This window comes from Panthera pardus, unplaced genomic scaffold (genome assembly GCF_024362965.1).
Source record: "Panthera pardus isolate Hobbes unplaced genomic scaffold, ASM2436296v1 HiC_scaffold_7, whole genome shotgun sequence".
In the NCBI taxonomy this organism is placed as follows: Eukaryota; Metazoa; Chordata; class Mammalia; order Carnivora; family Felidae; genus Panthera; species Panthera pardus.
This window is the reverse complement of record NW_026527002.1, coordinates 4,792,434-4,813,545: the sequence shown is the minus strand read 5'-3', so window position 1 is coordinate 4,813,545 and position 21,112 is coordinate 4,792,434. Positions and strand designations below refer to the sequence as shown.

At 45.5% G+C, this 21,112-nt stretch overlaps 1 protein-coding gene across 9 annotated transcripts in view; it reads left to right on the top strand.

Moving 5' to 3' along the window:
• ST18 (ST18 C2H2C-type zinc finger transcription factor) overlaps positions 1–21,112 on the top strand; it is a 255,635-nt gene that overhangs the window by 191,718 nt on the left and 42,805 nt on the right. For all 9 annotated transcript variants that reach the window (XM_019428928.2, XM_019428929.2, XM_019428931.2 and 6 more), the window contains 6 exons: positions 3,373–4,164; positions 8,722–8,856; positions 10,632–10,722; positions 11,988–12,092; positions 14,634–14,827; positions 16,958–17,169. In XM_019428928.2, coding sequence (XP_019284473.1) covers positions 3,373–4,164; positions 8,722–8,856; positions 10,632–10,722; positions 11,988–12,092; positions 14,634–14,827; positions 16,958–17,169 — 1,529 coding nt within the window. The remainder of the gene's footprint in view (positions 1–3,372; positions 4,165–8,721; positions 8,857–10,631; positions 10,723–11,987; positions 12,093–14,633; positions 14,828–16,957; positions 17,170–21,112) is intronic.

Genomic DNA, 21,112 nt, shown 5'->3' with positions numbered 1-21,112 from the left:
CAGAGCCCGATGTGTGACTCGAACTTAGGATCTGTGAGATCATGACCCAAGTTGAAATCCAGAGTCGGTGACTTGACCAACTGAGCCACGCAGGTGCCCAGATTGACCACTTATCCTAAACAAAAACCAGGGGCACCTGGGTGGCTCAGTCAGTTGAGCGGCCGACTCCAGCTCAGGTCATGATCTCGTGGGTTTGAGCCCCATGTTGGGCTCTGTGCTGACAGCTCAGAGCCTGGAGAGGGCTGTGGATTCTGTGTCTCCCTCTCTCTCTGCCCCTCCCCCCTTTCAAAAGTAAATAAACAAAAACCAGGCCCCACCTCATTTAGGTGGAGGGGTCCACGTATCCTCTGCCGTTACTGTCTTCTGAAGTTGTATCTGGGGGAAGGGAGAAGAGAGCCACCGTTTACGAACACCTGTTGTGTGGCACCCTCTTTGCATGCACTCCCGTGGGACCTCCGCAGTGGGCCTCACTATGCGCATGAGGACACAGGCTTCGGAAAGGTGCAGGATGCCTTCGGGGTCTGCACAGAGGTGAGCACGCAAGCCCACAGTCAAAACCAGGTCAGCTGTTTTTAATGGCAAAGGCACAAAATAAATCACCAGTGGCCCGGTGAAAATAAAAACACACTAACCTAAAAAGGTAGGCAGCCCATTACAAAGCTAAGAGAAGTGAGCAGCCCGTCACAGATCTATCAGGCTCAAAAGCTGACTCAACTTTGTTGTGTTTTTGTCTTTTTGTTTTTTCCCTTGTAACGACAGAGAGCCAGAGAGGGGTGGGTCCGTGGAAAGTTGGTTTGCAGATTTGCGAACGTCCCCGGAAACCATCGCGTGCCACGCACGTAGGCACCTCTGTCGGCAGGACTCCTCTCTTTCTGAAGAATAATTAATAAATATTTTCTTTTAGCATGTAACAAACAGTTGAACCAAACAATTATGTAAACTGGAAATGACCCAAAATGCTAGCAGTTAGCGGCGGCACAGTGAAACGCATTGTCGTGCACATGTGCGTTTTTGTCGCTCCCGCCTCTCTGGTGATCTGCACTTAATAGGAATATTTTAAACTATGTAGCTAAGCAACAGAGGTAATTGTTGCTTTCTAGAGCTTTTGTTAGCACTCTCACACAGCCCAAATATGCATAATTAGGTATAATGTCTATAAATCATTATTGTACACATGTGGGTAGTTAAGTGGAGTGAGAGAATAGTTCAATGAATTGAGCATATTCACTGAAAATGCTTTTTATTTGTTTTCTGTAGTCCATAATACTTTAAAATTATCATAACCCTTTACACTTTCTCCTAATAGCCAACCGTGACATTGAGAAAAACTTCATTTGCATTTTAGACTATGTTTAATATATTATTTAAACTTGGAATTCCTCTGATATGAATTCAGGAGAGAATAGACCGTCCTATCAAATATTATGTGCTTGTTTTTCCAGCCTCTTTTCTAGGAAGTAAAATGTTAAATTTTTCAGTTTATGTTGAATAGATCCCCACAAAAGGCTGCACCCTATAATCAGCATTATTTAAAGGGGCTAGTGTTGTGACTAAATTCTTCCCTGCATCCAAAAATGCTTTTAGTTACTATGGCAATATTTACTTGATCCTGGCAGTCCAGTGTTGATTTAGGGAGATAATTACCAGAAAGGAAGATGATGGAGATGTATTTTTGAGTGTCCTTGTCAGAGACAATGTTTATAAAAAATTAAATGAGACCAAAAAAGGCACATTGTCTTGGGCGCAGGCACTCTCTCCTGCAGCCATCACACAGGATGGCTGCCCTTTTCTTCCCTCCAAAGATGTTTATTAACACAGAATGCACTTCACTTGGTGTCTTTCACAGTCTTTAAGGGGGCTTATTATTTTGCGTTTTCCATCCCCCACTCTGCCTTTAGAGACACAGAGAGGGCCCTGCTTCCTCTCCTTTTTTTTTTTTTTTTGTCTTAGTGAATATTAGGGGACCACTGCTGGGCTGTCAGGTGCATTTCACAGCCGGGGCTGGGTTACTGGGGAATCTGCATCTCTGCACCCTGAACAGGTGCCTTTGCCCTGGGACCGGCTTGGGTAGGCTGACTGTCGTTATGCATATACATGCACACACACATACAACTAAACACATACACACATACATGCGACTATACATGCACACACTGTCCCTGCAGCTGGGCCACTGCCAAGAGTGAAGGGGGGACAGTAACAACTGGACTAGGACCACAGAGATCCAGTGGACTGTTCTGGACGGAGCAGCACGTGGAGGCCTGTTCTTAGTCACAGGGCTCTTGACGGTCAAGACTCCAGTTGACCCTCTACTGAAAACGATGAGTTCATGTGCCACATACTGCGGCCACTCACCTCTGGTCTCGTTGCCTTCTTACACAAATGTGTGCAAATACCAGGCCGGAAAATGTGTTACTAGTTAAGATATACGATCATGCTAATTCTCCCATTTGCTTGTATTTCCCTTGGCACGGAATTTCCGCGTGACAGTTATGAAAGTGAACAGGAAGCCTTGAAAGCTTCAGAACTCTTCATTACCATCTCTCTGTGGATGTATTTTGTATTTTAGCTAACATTCCACGAAATCTGAAAGTGTGCTTGAGAAACTGTGGAGGTAGAGAACATAAACCAAATAAGCTTTGAAGATACATTGCCACGCCAGCAGAGAAATCTGATGAATGTTTCTGTTATAATGCATAGTATTATGCATATTTGGTTTCCTTCTGGCTGGCAAGGATTTGCCAATAAAGAGGTATAGTAAGGGCGCCTGGGTGGCTCAGTGAGTTAAGCATCTGACTCTTGATTTTGGTTCATGTCATGATCTCATGGCCGTGGGATTGAGTACCGCATTTGGGCTCCGCACGGAGTGTGGAGCCTGCTTGGGATTCTCTCTCTCTCTCTCTCTCTCTCTCTCTCTCTCTCTCTCCCTCTCTCTCTCCCCCTATCTCTCTCAGTCTCTCTCTCTCTCCCTCTGCTCCTCCCCCACTCATCCACACACACTCTCAGTATGAAAAAAAAAAAAGAAAAGAAACAATAATTTCACATTCAGCACTCTGTTATTGTTAAGTATCTATTTCAGTACCCTGGAAACAATTAGCTCTTAATATGCTGAAAATTCTCCTAGCTCACTTCTTTAAATTTAATTCTCAGAGTATTAAGGTCTGTTTTGTTTTGTTTTATTTTAAGAAGATACATATTTTTCTCTTCAGTGTTTATAAAATTGATAGAGCTCACATATTCACATATTGTACTTACTCTATATGTATATCTGTATCAATCGATCTATCATCTATTTGTGCAATTTTCTTAAAATAGTTTTTGCTTTTTTGTTTTGTTTTGTTTTTTGTAAATATTGGCTTTCTTTTTCCATAGAAGAAACCATGATAAAACCTATGGATGAGCACCTTCATTCAACTGCCCAAGAAAACTCCAGTGGGAAGGAAGACAGATATGGCTGCTATCGAGAGCTCGTGGTCAAATCTTTAATGCACTTGGGGAAATTGGAAAACAATGTGTCTGTTCAGACCGTGAGTGAGAATTTAAATGGCAGTGGCCTCCAGTGTGTCCAAGCGGAGAGTGATGAAGCGGACGAGCACTTCGTGGTTCATTCTGATGACGGAAAAGAAAAACTCAATGATCCCCAGCTTCGGTTCTGCTCTTCAGATGACAGCGAGAGTAGCTCTGAAAGTGCAGAGAATGGTTGGGACAGTGGCTCCAACGTCTCAGAAGAAACCAAACCGCACAGGGTCCCAAAGTATATCTTAGTGGATGATAGAAAAGACCTACTGGGAGCTGCTGAAATCAAAACCGAAGGGGACAAGTTTCTGTCTTGTGAAAACACGTGTGACCCCGAAACGGAAAGGAGAGACCCACAGAACCCTCGCGTGGAACCACTAGATGGCACAGGCCAGCCCTCGTGCGCGGGGGTGGAGGAAGATGGTAACGGGAGCCTGGCAGCCATGAGAGAAGAGTCCCTTGACCTGGAGAAAGCGAAGGGGAGCTTGAGTGTGCTGCAGCAGGCAATTGCTCTGCAGGCTGAGCGAGGTTGTGTTTTCCATAACACCTACAAGGAGTTGGACAGGTTCCTCTTGGAGCACCTGGCTGGGGAAAGGAGGCAGACCAAAGTTATTGACATGGGTGGAAGACAAATCTTGAACAGTAAACGTAAGACATTTTTTTTTTTTTTTTTTTTTTTTTTTGCATTTCTTTTAGGAACAAAATGGCTTTAAGGGTTGGGAAAAAAAAATTAGTAAGATTTGATGACCACTTTCAGGTAGCTTTTGACAACTTGATGCAATTTAAAAAACCAATATATATTATAAAATGAACAATTTCTTTTTGTTTTTTTCTGCTTTGCTCTCTAGATTGTTGTCAGATCAAACTGGGTCAGTTTTGCGGTGTTCTTGCACGCAAAAAAAGGACCATTGCCCCTATTTCTTTTAATATGACTGCTTCTTAAAAATATATAGTACTCCTCATGCACTACTTTATTGGACATGTTAGAAGTACATTAGTACTTACTGGGTTTTAAATCATTTTATTAATCAAATCAATTCCAGAAATTTAATTTTTCTTTCCCAGCCTCTTTTCGGGGTCATCTGACTGCTTCGGAGCTTCAGAAACTGGCAAGTCAGCCAGGATGATCCTTCTTGGATAAAACTGGATGTTAATGCTGTTTTAAGCCTGTGCTTTTACCCGGGCTCTAACTCAGGGCCCCAGATATCTGGGCCAAACATGAATGAGAGGATACATGTGCTTGGACTTTCAAATTGCTCCTCAACTTTAGGGAAAGTGTGTCCCCTGTCCCATAAAGATATTCCTCCCCCACCCCAAGTCTTGCACCAGATGGGCCTGGTGATAATTCTCAAATGGTGGTTCTCACGGGCCTAGAAAGCTTGTTTCAAATAGGTATTTCCCAGATCCCATCAGACCTACTGCTCCAGAACATGCATTTTTAAGCACATTTTTCAGATGATTCTTGGGTGCCCTAAAGTCTGAGAACCATAGAATCAGGGGAGGCATATCTTAGAGAAAATCAAGCTCATGGCCCCAGGGAGCTTACAAGAAAAATGTCTTAGTTTAGATGATCTTCTTGCTGAGATTTATGCAGACATGAATTGCACAGTTTGTCCTTTTAAGTCGATATTAGTACTCACCTGCAATCTTGTCAGTTACTGTCTTGCAGCTCAGAGCTGAGAAAATTAAAAAAGAATAAAATAATGTCATGTAGTGAGGAGCAAGGTAACAATACTCTGCAAGCATCCTGCCAGCGTTGGGATTAGGATGGAGTATTAATGAGCAGTGTGTGTAGTTTGGGACAGGACCTACTAAATACTTAGCTCTGTGCGCTCCACTGGTATGCAACTTGTTGAACTTACTTGTGCATGTGCTTATTGTTGTTTTTTTTTCTTATGAACTACAAAATCAGAAAAAAAAGATAAAATTGACTTCAGATTCCAAAAAGTCATTATTTGTGAGATACTACCTTTCGTTCATTCTAAGATACACAGTTTTCCCATTTAACATCTCTAAAATCAGAAGGGTACGCCATAATTTAACTTTTAGTTGTTGGCTTTTTTTTTTTCTTTCTTACTAGCACACAAGATGAGGTTGCATCTTACAACTGATGATATCTTCCAGCCCATGACATTCAGTGTTTGGAGACACTTTAATTACTTGTGCCATAGCTTAAAATATTTGGTCATTTCTATAGAACTTAAAAATTTTGTTTGTCTGTTTTCGAAAAGACAACAAGGCCACAGAATCTGTGTTTGTGAACACGGGTCATGTAAGATTTAGGGAATCGCTAACGAGGGCTGGGTGCTCAACAGCATAACCAGGCGTGCCTTGGTGCCATGGTCCTGCCTTGCGGTGTTAGAAGCCTATGCAACAAGATCTAGACCAGACCCGTACAAAACAGAGACAAAGAGAGGTAAAGCTCGTAACGCACGAGAACCACAGGCTTCGTCTAGAGGGTGCCTGCAGCGTCCAAGTTAGGCATTCATTTCCCTGATCCGTGTTCCAGGCGTGGAAGCCAGTGGCTTAAGAGGCGCCTCTTTGTCTGGTGTGCAGTCCACACTCCGAGGTCAGTACTCACGCCAAGGGCCATTCCAGCTCTCCCCGAGACTGTCCTAACTTCCCATCCGCCTTGGACGTGCAGCCCCACTTGTTAAGGGAGAGAGCGCTAACATCTTAAAATATCGTTTCACTCCAGCCTTCAGATGAGCCAGGAATCCCAAACTAATAAAAGTTTGTCTCGTTGACTAAGCATTTAGCGAGACTGGAGGTCGCAGCGGATAGACTTTATCGGACAGCCTCAGACGCTGGCAGAGCCATAGGAACAATCACATGAGTATATCGGGCGTGAATAAGACTGTCCCAGGCAAACGGGGATGGAAGGGCACCGGGGGATGAGGTCACCCTCATGAAGATGCATCCGGCAAAGAAGATCAAAGGAAAAGAGCCAGGCCTGAGAGTCACCTGAGAGCGGGCTCCGTCTTCTTATCATGCAAACAGGTTCTGCCCCACAGAGCGTTTCATGGCATCCGTTTCACCCAGCGGAGGAGGCTTCCAGGCAGACGCGCCTGATGGACTGTCAGCGGACCACACCTGGTCAGGTGCCAGCCCCGCGTTATCTCCCACACCCTCTCTGGCTGCCTATAGACAAGTAACGTGGCGAGGAGAGGAAACGAGAGGCGCCAGGCCTTTCAATGTGGTTTAGAAATGTGGCCTCACCTGGATGGGATCCAAGGGAGGGAGGGCATCAAAACCCACACGGCTTCTCCTTTGCTCTAATTCCCTCTCGTCAACCCTCCTCATGTCACCTCAGTCGGACCTCGAGGATTTTTGATTCTCGGTCTACAGATACGATAGGCCTGAATCGACTCCAGAGTTGGCAGCACTGGGGGATTTACGTACCCATAAAACCACAGAGCAAGTCAAAACTCTTAACGTGCCTCTTGGTGTCTTGCAAAAGACAGAGAACAGTCTGGACACCCTGGCATTTAAAGCCTGTGCCTCCTTAAACGTAAACGCCCACACGAGGCCTCCCTGTCTTCGGGCTGTTCATTTCTCACTTACAATTTCCAGCTTTCTCTCTGCCCACCGTCCTTCCCCGGCAATGCGTGCGGAACTTGAAGGGTCCTTGGCCCCTCCCGCTTTGCTGGAAGCCTGCCCCCAAATAATTGCATTACATACAACCTGCTGTGCCCATCTGCCCAGGACCGTTAATAATCCAACAACTGGGGTGGTGTGGTATCACACAGGCACGTCTGCTCGTCGCAGCAGCCTTCCCACCCCCGCCTCCCCCCCCCACCCCCGGAGACGGCTGTCGCATCCCGCGACATCACTCTGCCGTCGGTGCGGCGCTTGGGGCCGGAGCATATGGGCCCCCTCCTCCAGTGCCCGCGGCCTTCGGGCGGCAGGATCTCGCAGACTATTTGTCGTGGCTCCCAGCATCAAGTGGGTTCACTTTCTGTGACACTTGGTGTGCCGAGAGGCTGGCGAGCCAGCCTGGGCTGTGCACTAGCCCTGTCTCTGGGGCTCCCAGGCCTGCTCTGATTCTGGTTCCTCTGTGAGCACCAGGAGTGCCCCGTGATTGGTCTTACCATTCCGTTCCCGAGCTAGGGGGTGGCCTGGGCTCTAAACACATTTCTGTTTTCAGTTTACGTACCGTCGGAGTCATGACTACGAAAATGGCTCCAGAAGGCCTCTTCTGTGTCAGTTCCCATCCCACCGCTATTTGTGCGAATCCTCGTTTATTTCACATATTTTCTTTGTATTTGTACTCCTACCATGCTATATTTATGTTTATTTTACACAGCCCTTTATCTAACCCACCCTCAGCACGGCTCGATTCCCGCCCTCGCCCTTTAGGCCGCAGCCCCCTGGTGGCCTGACAGGTGGTGGTGCAAGGCATCCCTGCCGTCCCCTCTTCTACCCCGATGCTCCTGGCACTGCAGACCTCTCGAGGCCTCCTCCACTCCGTACTTCCGTTCCCCCTAGAATGTTTCCTGGCCGGCCCACCTTCCTGTTGCTTCAGGTTTCAGTTCCTGCGTTCAGAGTAAAATAAGTAAAGAAAGTTTCTCCTCAGCTGCTCTGTCCTGATCCAGAGTGACAAACCGTGGGGGTTTGGGGACCTTGGGCCTCGGCGGCAGTGCTGATTGGTGGAGCGTGGCACCAGACGGCCTTCTTGACTCCTGCCTAACTCTGGTCAGAGCAGGCTCCGCCCCAGGTAGGACCTGGAGCCTTAGGGCAACAGGAGGGCAGGGGCCCACAGGGCTGAGACCAGAGCAGCCCATCTAGACATGGTGGCTTCTCAGTTTTCTAACGTTGAATCTGGCTTTTTTGAAATTCCTTGAATACGGCATCGTTTGGGTTTGAATAAATTCATTCTTCTTTCTCACTTTTTTTTTTTCCTCCTCTGGCGGTGGGGTTCGTGTCTCATCATGAGACTCTAACTACAAGACAACTTCAGACCATCTCCGTTTGTTAACACTCGCCTGCCCCGTGTCAGCCTTTGCTTAGGAAACCAAGAAAATTGAAAATGTTTTTCATGCTTCCACAGGTCTCAGTTGAGGGTCTGATTCAAGGCAGCGTGAGAAGAATGTTTATGATGTAAACACGGAACGAAGTGAAAATGTCACCCCGCAAGGCCACTGTGTTGAATGGGAAGGGAAAGAAGGCGTGTCGAATGAATCTCTTGATTTACTTTCTCTGTAGATTCACCGAGGCCTGAAAAGAGGGAGACCAAGTGCCCCATCCCGGGGTGCGACGGCACGGGACATGTGACGGGACTCTACCCCCACCACCGCAGCCTTTCGGGGTGCCCCCACAAAGTGCGGGTTCCCCTGGAAAGTGAGTACTGCTTATCCCCAAAGCAAGTAGGCCTCTTCACATACGCGCCATGGCATCGGGGTGTTACCCTCTTTCTCCTCCAATGTGGACTTAGGGATGCAAATAGAAAGATTCCTCTCTGCGTCACGACAATCTCCAAGTAACTATATTAATAGAAAACTTGAAGTAAGGGTGCCTGGGTGGCTCAGTCGGTTGAGCCTCAGACTCCAGCTCAGCTCATAATCTCACGGTTCGTGGGTTTATACCTCCCGTCACTCTGTGCTGACGGCTCAGAGCCTGGAGCCTGCTTTGGATTCTGTTTCTCTCTCTCTCTCTGTCTCGCTCTCTGCCCCTCCCTCACACTCTGTCTCTCCCCAAAATAACTAAACACTAAAAAATTGTCTTTAAAAGAAGAACACTTGGGGTACAGTTAGGCCAATAGAACAGGAGACGACCGACATTGAGAAAAGAATTTGTTACCGTTCCTGAGAGAAGGGTGCGGGCCACGCCAGGCAGGGCCACGCAGGGAAGCACAGGCGTCCTCCAGCGGTGTGGGGGTGGGGTGGGGAGGGGTTACCCGCGGCTTCTGTGGGAAGGAGCAGAGGAAGCAGGCTTAGGACTGGCTAGTTTGAATATTCTCAGTAGGCTCTGGGGCTTGGGGGTTGTCCATTAGTGTCTGATACCTGGCAGGGGGAGAGCGCGAGTCTGATAAAGGAGGCGGTTTTGGGTGTGGGCTCACGATTGGTTGCTTTGCCTTCGAAAGCTATTTGAGAGGGCAGTCTCTCCGGGGTGTGCAGGGCCCCAGGTGTCCAGGCATCAGAACACAGAAAGTAAAAGGCACGGTTCATACGCCGTGTGACCGCACAGCCCTTCCTCACCCGCGGGTGTGGCTGCCTTAAGCCCACGAGCGGCCTCAGCCTCCGTGCTGCATGTAAGCGTAAGGGATGCATCCCACCCAGTGTCCACGTGGCCCCCGCTCCCTGTAGAAGCTGGTGTTGGCGGCCGTGGCTCCCCAGGGCGTCCTGCAGGAGCGGAAGGCGCTGAGCAAAAGCAAACATCGGTTGGTCTCACGAGCCACAGCCTCGCTCTGACGCTAGGAGACTGGGGAAGGAAAGGGCTGCCTCCTCAGTTTCGAAGTATCGACGTGCCACATCCTCTCCTTTCTGAACCCACTTATTGAAATCCCTCTTGGGTCATCCAAGCCACAGTGGTGGGGATGCCTCAACGTCAGCTCTCTCCAAAGCACGCTTTTGCCAATCACCGAATCTGATCTGCTCAGCACGGGCCTATCAGATCAGCCCTTCACCCGCCTGCTTACCCGGTCGTTCACCCGGCCGTGCTGTTTCACCAGTAGCTGGATGGCGGTGGGGGTGGGCAGTGGGGGGCAATGGACAAGGAATCAAAAGAATATCTCTTAGAAAGTAAAGAAGACTGTACTCGGGTCACACTGTGGGGAAAAGATGGAAGGAACGATTTGACAGGGAAGAGCACATACCCGTAAAAGGAAGTTTATGAGCTTCTCAGGTTAGGGAAAATAGAAGCAGAATAGTCTCGTTTGAGCCTGGTGTTACCCACAACGTGAAGTTTAGAGAAACTAAAACTTGAACAAGCTTGCTGAATTTCATCGTTGAAGTTCTTCAAGGGCTCATCTATTTCAACCCAAACACCTGTGGGAGGGAGCGTGGTGGGTTATATAACCAAGTTCGTGTGAATGCAAAGCTGGGAAGTCAGTCTGTCAGTGGGTTATGTATTTATGGTGTATTATTCTCTTCTTTTATGTGACATTTTGTGCTTAGTCCTTGCCATGCATGAAAACGTGCTCAAGTGCCCCACCCCGGGATGCACAGGAAGAGGGCATGTGAACAGCAACCGCAACACCCACAGGAGGTAATCGTGATGAGGCGCCAACCTTTTACCTTACAAAGAGACGTGGCAGAACCTTTCCCCCAAGAAAAGGAGGAACTAACAATGTGTTACCAAAATCGCTGGATCGCTATCAAATATGTTGCCACTTGAAGCAGAGAAGTATTCTCAGCATGTGCAGAGTGAATCAAACAAAAAAACACAATTTACTTTCCTAGAAATTTTCGTGTAGCAGCCAGTTATGCAAACAAAAACGTTCTATTTGAAGACTAGCGTTATGTATTCATACAGTCACACAAATAGAACGTGTTCTGTTTTGCTCTGGAATCTCACCATGGCTGTTTTTGCATTGAAAGGAGTTGCGTAGGGTTTATCTTGGACTCCATCCAGTAAGCACTAAAAAGGTACCAAAGAGGGACGCCCGGGTGGCTCGTTCGGTTAAGCGCCCGGCTCTTGGTTTCAGCTCAGGTCATGATCTCACGGTTCCCTAGTTCGAGTCCAGCGTCGGGCTCTGCACTGACAGTGCGGAGCCTGCTTGGGATTCTCTCTCTCCTTTTCTACCCCTCCCTGGCTGTCTCTCTCTCTCTCAAAATAAATAAATAAACTTAAAAAATAAAAAAAGGTACCAAAAGGGCTTCAGTGTACTGTGGTTCTCACTATAAACCAGGATGAAGATTCCAGATGCGTTACATTGAGATTGTCACCCACTTAAAACACATATGTGCATTTACACACAAATGTGTTGGGTATATGTAAATACTTTTGTTGGAAATTCCTACTGTTTTATGTATACTTTATACCATGTATCGATCATGTGGTCATGAGATACCATTTGACTCGTAAGCATATGGCCAGAAAACTTCGTATTTGGTACTTTAAATTTGAACTGATTTAAAATTAAGTCCCTAACATTTTTCTGAAGATCTTAAGATAAACCATGGAATTTTCATGCTAGCTTCTATAGCTGGGCACATTCCAATTGGAGTGGGTGCGTTCTACTTAAAATGTTGCGGAGTTTCGGAAGAATTTAGATTTTTCTCCCTTACACAATTTTCTGACTTTAAAACTGAGTTTCTTATTCATCAGTTCTGGGATGTGATTGGGGGGCGGGGGAAATGATGACACAATAGTTTGCAAAACGCTTTTGGGATCCGTTAGGGTGGGAAGGGGGCTAATGTTAATATGACTTCACATTTAATGTATGCCAAGTACGCTCTAAGGTACATCCCAAAGCAAATCACTTCATCTTTTTAACTCAGATCCTCCTTTTTTTTTTTTTTTTTAAACAGTCTTTCTGGTTGTCCAATTGCTGCAGCTGAAAAATTGGCAATGTCCCAAGACAAAAGTCAGCTTGATTCGCCCAAAAGCGGCCAGTGTCCTGACCCGGTTCACAGGTATGACCCTCCCATGGCGTTCCTAGTAGGATGTGCGTGCCATGCTCCCACACGATGCCGCCCATGTCCCCTCGTGTGCCAGTTCCCTATGGCCTGACCTTCGTTCTCAACTACCAGGGTCTGAGAGGCTGGCCCAGTTAATCGTACTGTCACTTAAATGGGCTTAAGTGGCCAGACCCTCCAGAAGTTCACCAGGAAATTGATCTGCATGTAAAGGAAACATAATGTGGGTGAATCTAAAAGAAATAAAGTAAGGGCTCCTGGGTGACCCAGTGAAGCATCAAACTCTTGATTTCTGCACAAGTCACGATCTCACAATTCATGCGGTCAGGCCCTGTGTCGGGCTCTGTGCCGATAGCCTGATAGCATAGAGCCTGCTTGGGATTCTCTCTCTCTCTCCCTCTGTCCCTCCCCTGCTCTGGTGCACGCACTCTCTGGCTCTCTTTCTCTCTCCAAAATAAATAAGCTTAAAAAAAGAAATACAGTTTATAACATATATTAATCAAAATTCTCTGTCACCAAGTGCAACCCATCCCCCACTGGTTAGGTAAGCACTCCCGATGATTAACCTTTATGCCTGCAGAAAATGCCTTCACAAATCACTCATACCTACCCAAAGTACGTGATGGTGTATATTCATTCTTGTGTTCCAGCTACACATGTAGTTCCTTTAAAACAAAAATTCATTCCGTGAGTTGATAACTATTAATGAAACCTCTCCTATTTGCCCCAAGTACTTCATAAGCTCTAGCAGGTTAGAAGACTTTACATATCACTAAAAAATAAGCTATGTGTGATGGCACAATGAGAAGTTGTATGTTTATTAATATACAAATCGTATATGTAGGAAAAGTGATTTCGGGGTTAAAATAGATGACCAGATCTTCATTGTTGTTACTGAGACACTGAAATGCAAAGTAGTTATTAGGAGTATTTTCAAGATAGGACTTCCCTGAATATGTGCTCTTATAGACTTAATTAAAAGAGTCAAAAATCCCATGAGTGGAGAACATATGTCAAGCAAAGATCATGAATTACCAAATAGCAATGAAAAATCTTACAACAAAGGGGCGCCTGGGTGGCTCAGTCAGTTAAGTGTCCGACTTCAGATCAGGTCATGATCTCACGGTTTGCGAGTTTGAGCCCCACATGGGGCTCTGTGCTGACAGCCCTGAGCCTGGAACCTGCGTCAGATTGTCTCTGTCTCTCTCTCTGTCTCTGTCTCTGTCTCTCTCTCTCTCTCTGACCCTCCCCTGCTCATTCTCTCCCTCTGTCTCTCTCCCTCTCTCTCAAAAATAAATAAATAAACATTTTGAAAAAAGACAAAAACATCTTACAACAAAGTTCTTGGGTAATATGACCATATTCTCTTAGTTTCTCCCTAAGCAGGTTATTTATCAAATACAGAAATAGCATGATGTTTTATTTTGCTAATTTCTGAAAAAAAAATGTTGTTTTAGGCTAGAACGCTGATATATTAGGGGTAGAAACCAAATTACATATACAATAATTAGACCAACTAACTACTCAAATATTTTTATGTAGCAGCTAAAATGTATTTTACCTAATCCGAGAAATATCATTGAAATTTTGGCATTCGGATGAGTCAGGGAAGTTTTGGTGGAAAACGAAAGAAAACCACATATGTATTTTTGATGTTGCTAAATTCTGAGAGGTACACTTGTTTATGCTCTTTTACCATTAGACGCATATTTGTGTTTTTCTTGGTTACACAAATATGATGCCCTTGTTTAATCTAAGTACAATGGTTCTAAGGAAATCGTTAATTCAGATGTAACTTGGATTAAGATAATTCTATTGAAAAATGTGATAGCTATGACAGTATGGTAATTGTGATTCATACTGAAATTATGGCAGTTTAATAGATAAAATAATACCTTAAGTATTATTTACATCAACAAAAACATTCAGACGAAAGGGGGAAAAGGGGGAAAAGCCTGAGAAACTCCTAATTCAGAAGTCAAGTTTCTGGTGCCCATACTGCCCCTGCCCCCATCAGGCTCCCATCAGCTCTGCTGAAGGAGAGCAGGGCTCAGCATTGCTTCTTCCGAACGGACTGTAATGCCATCTCGACACCAGCTACAATCGTGACTTTTCGTGAATCAGCCAATCTGATGAACAGTCCTAACAAGCAGAATGCGCACGCCTTGTCAGTGCCCTAATGAGAGTTACATGGCACTTTCCTCTGTGGAGCTCAAAGTGCCAACAGTCATCAAACACTTGCTCCTCATTGCATCCGCATAAGATGAGTGCAAAATTGCACATTCCTCTTTTACTCATGGGGGACTCGGACCCATGACATGCAGCCGTACCATAGCCACCCTGAGTCCTTAGTACCTCCTGTCTCTGGCTCCTGCCACTCTGTGCTTTATCCTGCTGTGACCACGGCTCTTCTCCACAGTGCACTGTCTCTGTGGGTACCAACAGGCATGACACATTCGGTCTGCTTTCAATTCTGATGCTAATATGCTCACCAAGAGTTTCACCATATTTCTTCTAAACTCTCCCCTTTTTCTTCAGGACGAGCTTGGTGAAACAAATTGAATTCAATTTCCGATCACAAGCCATCACCTCTCCCAGAGCCACGGTGTCAAAAGAACAAGAGAAGTTTGGGAAAGTACCATTTGATTATGCCAGTTTCGATGCCCAGGTTTTTGGCAAACGCCCTCTCGTACAAACAGGTCAAGGACGAAAAACGCCACCATTTCCTGAATGTAAGCTTCAAATCCTAATCCTTATTCCAAAACCAGCACCTTGCCTGAGTGTGTTGGTGGGGGGGGGGGGGGAGTGTACTCAAATGTAGAATATTGCTCAGTGTTGCTCAGTGTTCTGATTTTGCATGAGGTTACACTGAATATGGTGAATAGTTAATGGACTAATTATTTTACAAACACTGTGCCATTGCTGAATCGAAATACAGTAATTTACTAAAGAAATATTTAGTTCACATTTAGGTGGGATTGGGATCATATATTGAAACTGTAATAATCATCACAATTTTGGTTCATACTGAAATTATGGAAATTTAATACATAAGATGTTGAAATACTACTTCAAATGGTGCTTAAATCTACAAGAGCAATTAGTCCGAAAGTGAGAGAAGAAGTGAAAAGTCTGAGAAACTCACGGTTCAGAAATCAAGATTTTACTAGAGAGCAATATGGTAACCGCATATTTAAGAATGACTATAGAGTCACTTAAAGTGTGTTAATACTCCAATGGTGTCACATCCATGTAGAAGATCAGAGCTCAAAGATGCTATGATATATACGACTTGGGTGTTCTTACTAACACATTTCTTCAAGTGTTTTAGAGTCTTTGAATATTCTAACGAAAAGGTAAGAGAGTGAGCGTTGGGAGAAACCCAGGCATGATTTCTTTGTCATGGTAACAGTCATAAGGAAAGAAGTGAAGTGATTCCCCAGTTTGAGTTCTCCATAGACCATGGACTAGTTACAACATACACATCCATGGAATCTCTTCGATCTACCTAGTTACCTAGACTGAGTGCTCTCAGGACACATACTATGCGCTTCATTCTCTGGTGTTGGTCACTTCCTTCCAAGAACTGGCATGTTATATAAAACCTAGCAGTGATAAACAGACTTGAAAGGAATTGGCCCATCGAGAGCAAGTACATTCCACTCCAAAAGATATTTTATCTATTCTTACCCAAAATAGGCCAGCCAACATAAATAACACTGACAATAATCCTGTTAGATCCAGGAAAAAATTCGTTTGCACCTATACATACACACACAATGTTCTCTATTATAAAAATGCAAAATATACCCACATGCATGCACATACACATATATGTTTGATTCGGGTGAAGCTGGTTAAGGGCATTCTATACACTTATGCAACACAGATGTTGGTTTAAAAATGCAAACCATTCAGTGACATTCCTACGTTTTTGCAACAATAGGAACAATATTTGGTAATGCTTTCAATTACTTCATGAAAAATAATGATCAAATATTTAGAATAAGCAACATTTACAGCAAAATAAATAAGTACTTCTATGTTATCCCACTTAAATCTTGGGTGTTTCTCCCATGACCTTGAGTGATGTTTACAAACACCCAGAGTGAAAGGAAATATGGTTAATTTTCTCTCTCAGTAATGCCTTGGTGCCACAGCAGAAACATAAAACAGAAACTCAGCCTTGATAACTAAATTGCCTTTCTGCTCACCCTGAGAACATTTTCTCTGTCCTTTACTTATCGTGCTCTACCTAAATATGCAAAATGCCAGCTCATTAAAGACACTGCCGTGTATGTAGTCCCATGTAGTTGGACGTGAGGAACAACTTCTGCTGCTTTAAGCACAAAACAAACCTGAATGTCAAATAATAAGAATGCAATTCGATGTCTAAATATAAACGGTTACTATGAAAACAAATGTCGAAAGGGTACACTTTTTTCTCTACAGGAATCACTGGTCCTCACGCATACATGGTTCACAGATGTACGAGTCTTAAGCTCCTGTAGTCTCTGATGGGTTTTGCTAATGTGGTTTTGAATCTACAATTTTTGCCACAAAGGCTTCCAGTGCACCTGCCCCATCACATGAGTTACAGAGTTTTTACCATCAGACGTGTAAAGACGAAAAATATCAAGAGAATAGACCTTCTTCCCCAGCAATCACAACGTTTGGTCTGGGAGACTTCTGCGAAAACCGATTTGAATCCCCTTTGTTTAATGTACCAGTAGACAATGGATCGTGTTTTTTAAAATCTGTTCTTAACATATTTCAGTGCAAGAAGTTATATCTTTAAAACAAATCTATTTAATGACGAAAACCACGTCCGTGCAATTGCTAATCAAATCTCTCTTCAACAGCAAAGCATTTTTCAAATCCAGGGAAATTTCCTAATCGACTGCCTAGTGCGGGCGCCCACACACAGAGCCCTTGTCGTGCCAGCTCTTACAGCTACGGTCAATGTAGTGAAGACACCCACATAGCAGCAACTGCTGCCATCCTGAACCTTTCCACCCGCTGCAGGGAAACTGCAGACATCCTCTCCAACAAACCACAGAGTCTGCATGCCAAGGTAGGCCAGTCCAAGAGCCCGGAGGGTGGGCCAGTGACTGAACCGTGAGAATAAACTGCTTTTCGTGTTCCTAACCACATTCACTGCCACGCCGCTCCCCCACCCCTAAAGCACATCCCTTCCCCGTCCTAGGAAGAGGGCCTGAGTGTAGTGGCTTCGGGGAGGAGTGAAAGAGTGTTGTTCTTGAAGGTGGTACCCCAGAGTCTGGGGAGACGTGCGTTTCGGAGATTTGTAGATTTCAGACCTAGCTTTGTGTTGGGGACTTTGTAGATTTCAGACCTACCTTTGTGTTGGGCACACAAGAGAGAGGCTTGCCGTTAAAACCAGTGTGAACAATGGAAGCTTTCTGCTGTCAAAGGTGGTAGGGAATGTCGGAGTACACAGGGACTTGTAAAACAGTTGCAAAATTGACCCGTCCGATTTTGTGATTGTCCGCGTTACTACTGTGTAATGGAAGGTAGTCTCGGTTGCTATGGTATTCTCAAAGGACACATAGTAAAACCTGGATACACTAAATCAACATGAGATGGTTTGGGAGGTGGGGGGCACTTGAGAACTCGGGGCGTTCAAATCCAAAATCAAAGTCTGCGAACTTTCTGAAGATGCCACATTTCTGAAGCCGATGAAATTAACCACGTCTCTCCACTAATCTCTCCTCTCTAACAATGAGAAGTAGACATCCATGTTTAGGATACCTTGATGGCAACAAAAAACAAAGATGTCCCAGTTCTTGCCTTTTGAAGAGGAGGGGTTTCTCACGCTCCAGAGTAGCAAGCGAGCCTCAGAGCCCCAGAGGGACTAGGAGAGCTTCTCCGCAGGCCGTCAGCTGGAGCCTGTAACTCCTATCTATGCAAAGGGCTCAGTTAGAAGAAATGCTTTTCCTCCTTAGATGGCTGAAGCCAGCTGAAGCAAAGTGCCCAGGCTTATCTGGAGAAGAGATTTTACCTTTGCTTTAAGTGGGAGATCTCCTGGGTTAAACTCTAGCCCCGAAACTCAGGCGATTAGCGTGGATGGCTCTCTTTTTCCCTGTAAGCTCAACCCCATCCCTGGTGTGGTCAGCTGCTCACCTAAGCCTGCCAGGCCTTCAGGAGAGCAGGGAACGTGGTGCCATCGAGCATTTGACAGAAGAATCAGAATTAGCTTCTGGACAAATCTGAGCCAAGTAAACCCCAGGAAGAGTTGGTGGCCAAAAACCACTCAAAAACAATTTTTAAACAAATGAGGTTCTTAAACAAAGAAAAACGCATCCTCTGAAAACGGTAAAGAAAATACCGAGCTATCTGAATTCAAAAGCATTCGGGTCAGAAATTATTTATAGAAACGAATTATTATTTAGGGTGCTCTCAGGGCTACTTTAGTTCATTTTTATCCATTTTTTAAAACCTGAGTAAATTTCTCCTTTTGCAAAGGGATGTTCTAACACACAGCCAGTTGGAGAAAGCCTGAAATATCCACTGTCTTGGGCTTTATAGTATTTGTTGTTAAGGCTGTCCTTTGAGAATAATGATTAATGCTACCTAAATTACTTGAGCAAAGGGCTGCAGAATGAGGGCTTTCCATCTGCGTGTGTAGATATTTTTTTGTTGTTTTTTGGAATTCTGCCTTTAACCTTTATATTCTCCACGTTCTGTTAGTTGCTGTGGCCAGATAAGGAATCAAACAAAGATGACCGAAATCTGAGAGTTTTTTTTTTTTTTTTTTCTTATTGCTATACGTGTTTTGTTCTTTTCTTGAATACTTTCTGGTCAGAAGCATGACTGTTAAATTGGCGCATTCCAAAAATCCAAATAAGTGGCTTCTGCGTCTGTTCTTACACCCCTGTCGGGAGCACTGTGTGTGCCAGGGTTATTCTGCGGAGCGGATGCCCCCGCCCGGGCTGACAGGACGCACTGTGTGTCCCAGCCCCCAGACGGCCAAGCAAGTCTTACCCGCAGAAGCCAAACCACTGATGTATGATGAGGAAGAGGAGACACAGAGTGCAACAAGCGACTTTCAGGCGGACTTTATTCCACTCGCAGTTCAAAAAGCCGTTTTCCTACAGCGGTGGTGAAAACAGGATAAATAGGTCCCCCCTACAGTGTCACTACGTGCGAATCCCTCTTCCAGGGACACGTTCGCACACGACTGCAACGTCTTGCAGAGCTCTCTCCTAGCTGGACCCTGTGCTCCAGATATCAAAGAGGACCTCATAAATCCCCGAAGCCACAACAACAACAACAAAAGTAATGATCGTAGCAAAACAATGAGAAAAGGCCAAAGCAATTAACCCCACCAAGTGAGTGGCCTCTGATCCAAGAGTGCCCAGCGCACGCTAGTTCTACTCAGTGTTGCACTTTGCTCCGTGCCCTTTACCTCATCTAGGATTCACTATATATGAACAGTCCTCCCCTCCATGTTGAATGCTAGCCGGATTCTCTATCCACTGTGATTTGATTTTTCCTCTGTGGTGGTTCCCGTGCTTATTTCTGCTAACCAAAACCCGCAGATCTCTTGAGCTCCTTGTTTGGTTGGAAGGATGTAGAGATATACAGATGTGCCCTCCTCTACTCTTATAGCTGAGCAGAGGAGCGTTTTTTGATGTACTAGAGAGATACTCTGGCAGCTGGACTCTTAGCCGTACCCACGAAACGGTCTACGAGGGTTCGACTGGCCAGCTGCGTGTTAAATCCTGCCACAGACCCTGCCTTCAGGGAGCTTATGGGCAAGGCAGAAAGAAAGAAATCGTTGTCCCAGGTGGGGAGCTGGGTTTCCAGAGATGACATTTCTAGTGTTAAGGGGAGGCAAGAGTGGCTTTTATCAGAACTTGGCTGAGGGCAGACCGCTCACTTCCTTGATGGAATGGGCTTCTCTGACGTTGCCTGAAGAGCCCAGTCAAAGAACAAATTAGAGACCACGCTGTCACGTGTGGAGGCCACCTTTTTAAAATCAAGCCAAAGGACACTAACCTTGAAATTGCCTTCCTGCCCACTTGTTGGGGTCACATACAGGTTTTCTTTGTGCCACGTGTAAGCTCACGACTGCCTCCGAGTTCAGTGGCAGGTTCATGGTTTCGTGCGAAATCCCTGCTCTCGTAGAAAACAAAGGGAGCAGAGACTGTTCAGAGAGTCAACGCAACTGTGAGTTCCTGCAGAGTCTAGAAGCAGTGAAGGGACAACACGGATACCCTACGTCGTTCTTCTGAAGTCGCGTGGCCCCGAGCAGCGGTCTACCCGACGCCGCCGAGACGCTTCCCTCAGGGACCCTTTCCCCACACCGCGTTGAGAAAAATCAGTGCTAACATTGCCCATCGCTGCCCCACTGAGTCCATTATAGCTTGAAAGCAGAGGTTAAGAGGAATTGTGTATTTGTTAAAAGACAGTCCGGCACGTTCCCAGCACATGTACACCACCCACATCACCTGTATGTTGTTTTAAATATCTCTCTAAGGCATCAAGTCAGAAGAAGAAGTCAGTGGTACCCATAGTAGTGGGTATCGTATCGTTGGTATAATGTCCTTCGTCTTAATAATAGGAGTTTGTAAAACGGGCATGGGCCACAACCTCAGACACTCCCTCTTTGGTCCCACGGCCGTCACTGCCGTTAGGAGCCCCGCATTAGCAGAAAGGGGCAGCAGGCGCAGAGCAAGCCCGGGTTGGCTGAGTTGGCCGAGCGCTTTCCTCTGGCCCCTGAGCGCACGGGCCAGTGCTTGTTGGAGACCCTCCCCGCGGCCTTCCTTCCTCCCGCCCTCAGCAGCAGAGGTAGGAACACGCACGCGATCTATCTTTATCCCGATCGCTTCTGCTTGCCAAGCATTCTGTTGTTTGTTTTGGTGTTTTCCCCACCTGTTTAGACGAAGTGGCATATGCACAGTATGCCTTAAAAGAAAACAAAAAACTGACACTCGGTTGAAACGCTTAAAGTTCAAAATCTGTTTTGTGCTTGAATAAGGCCGAGAAACAACATG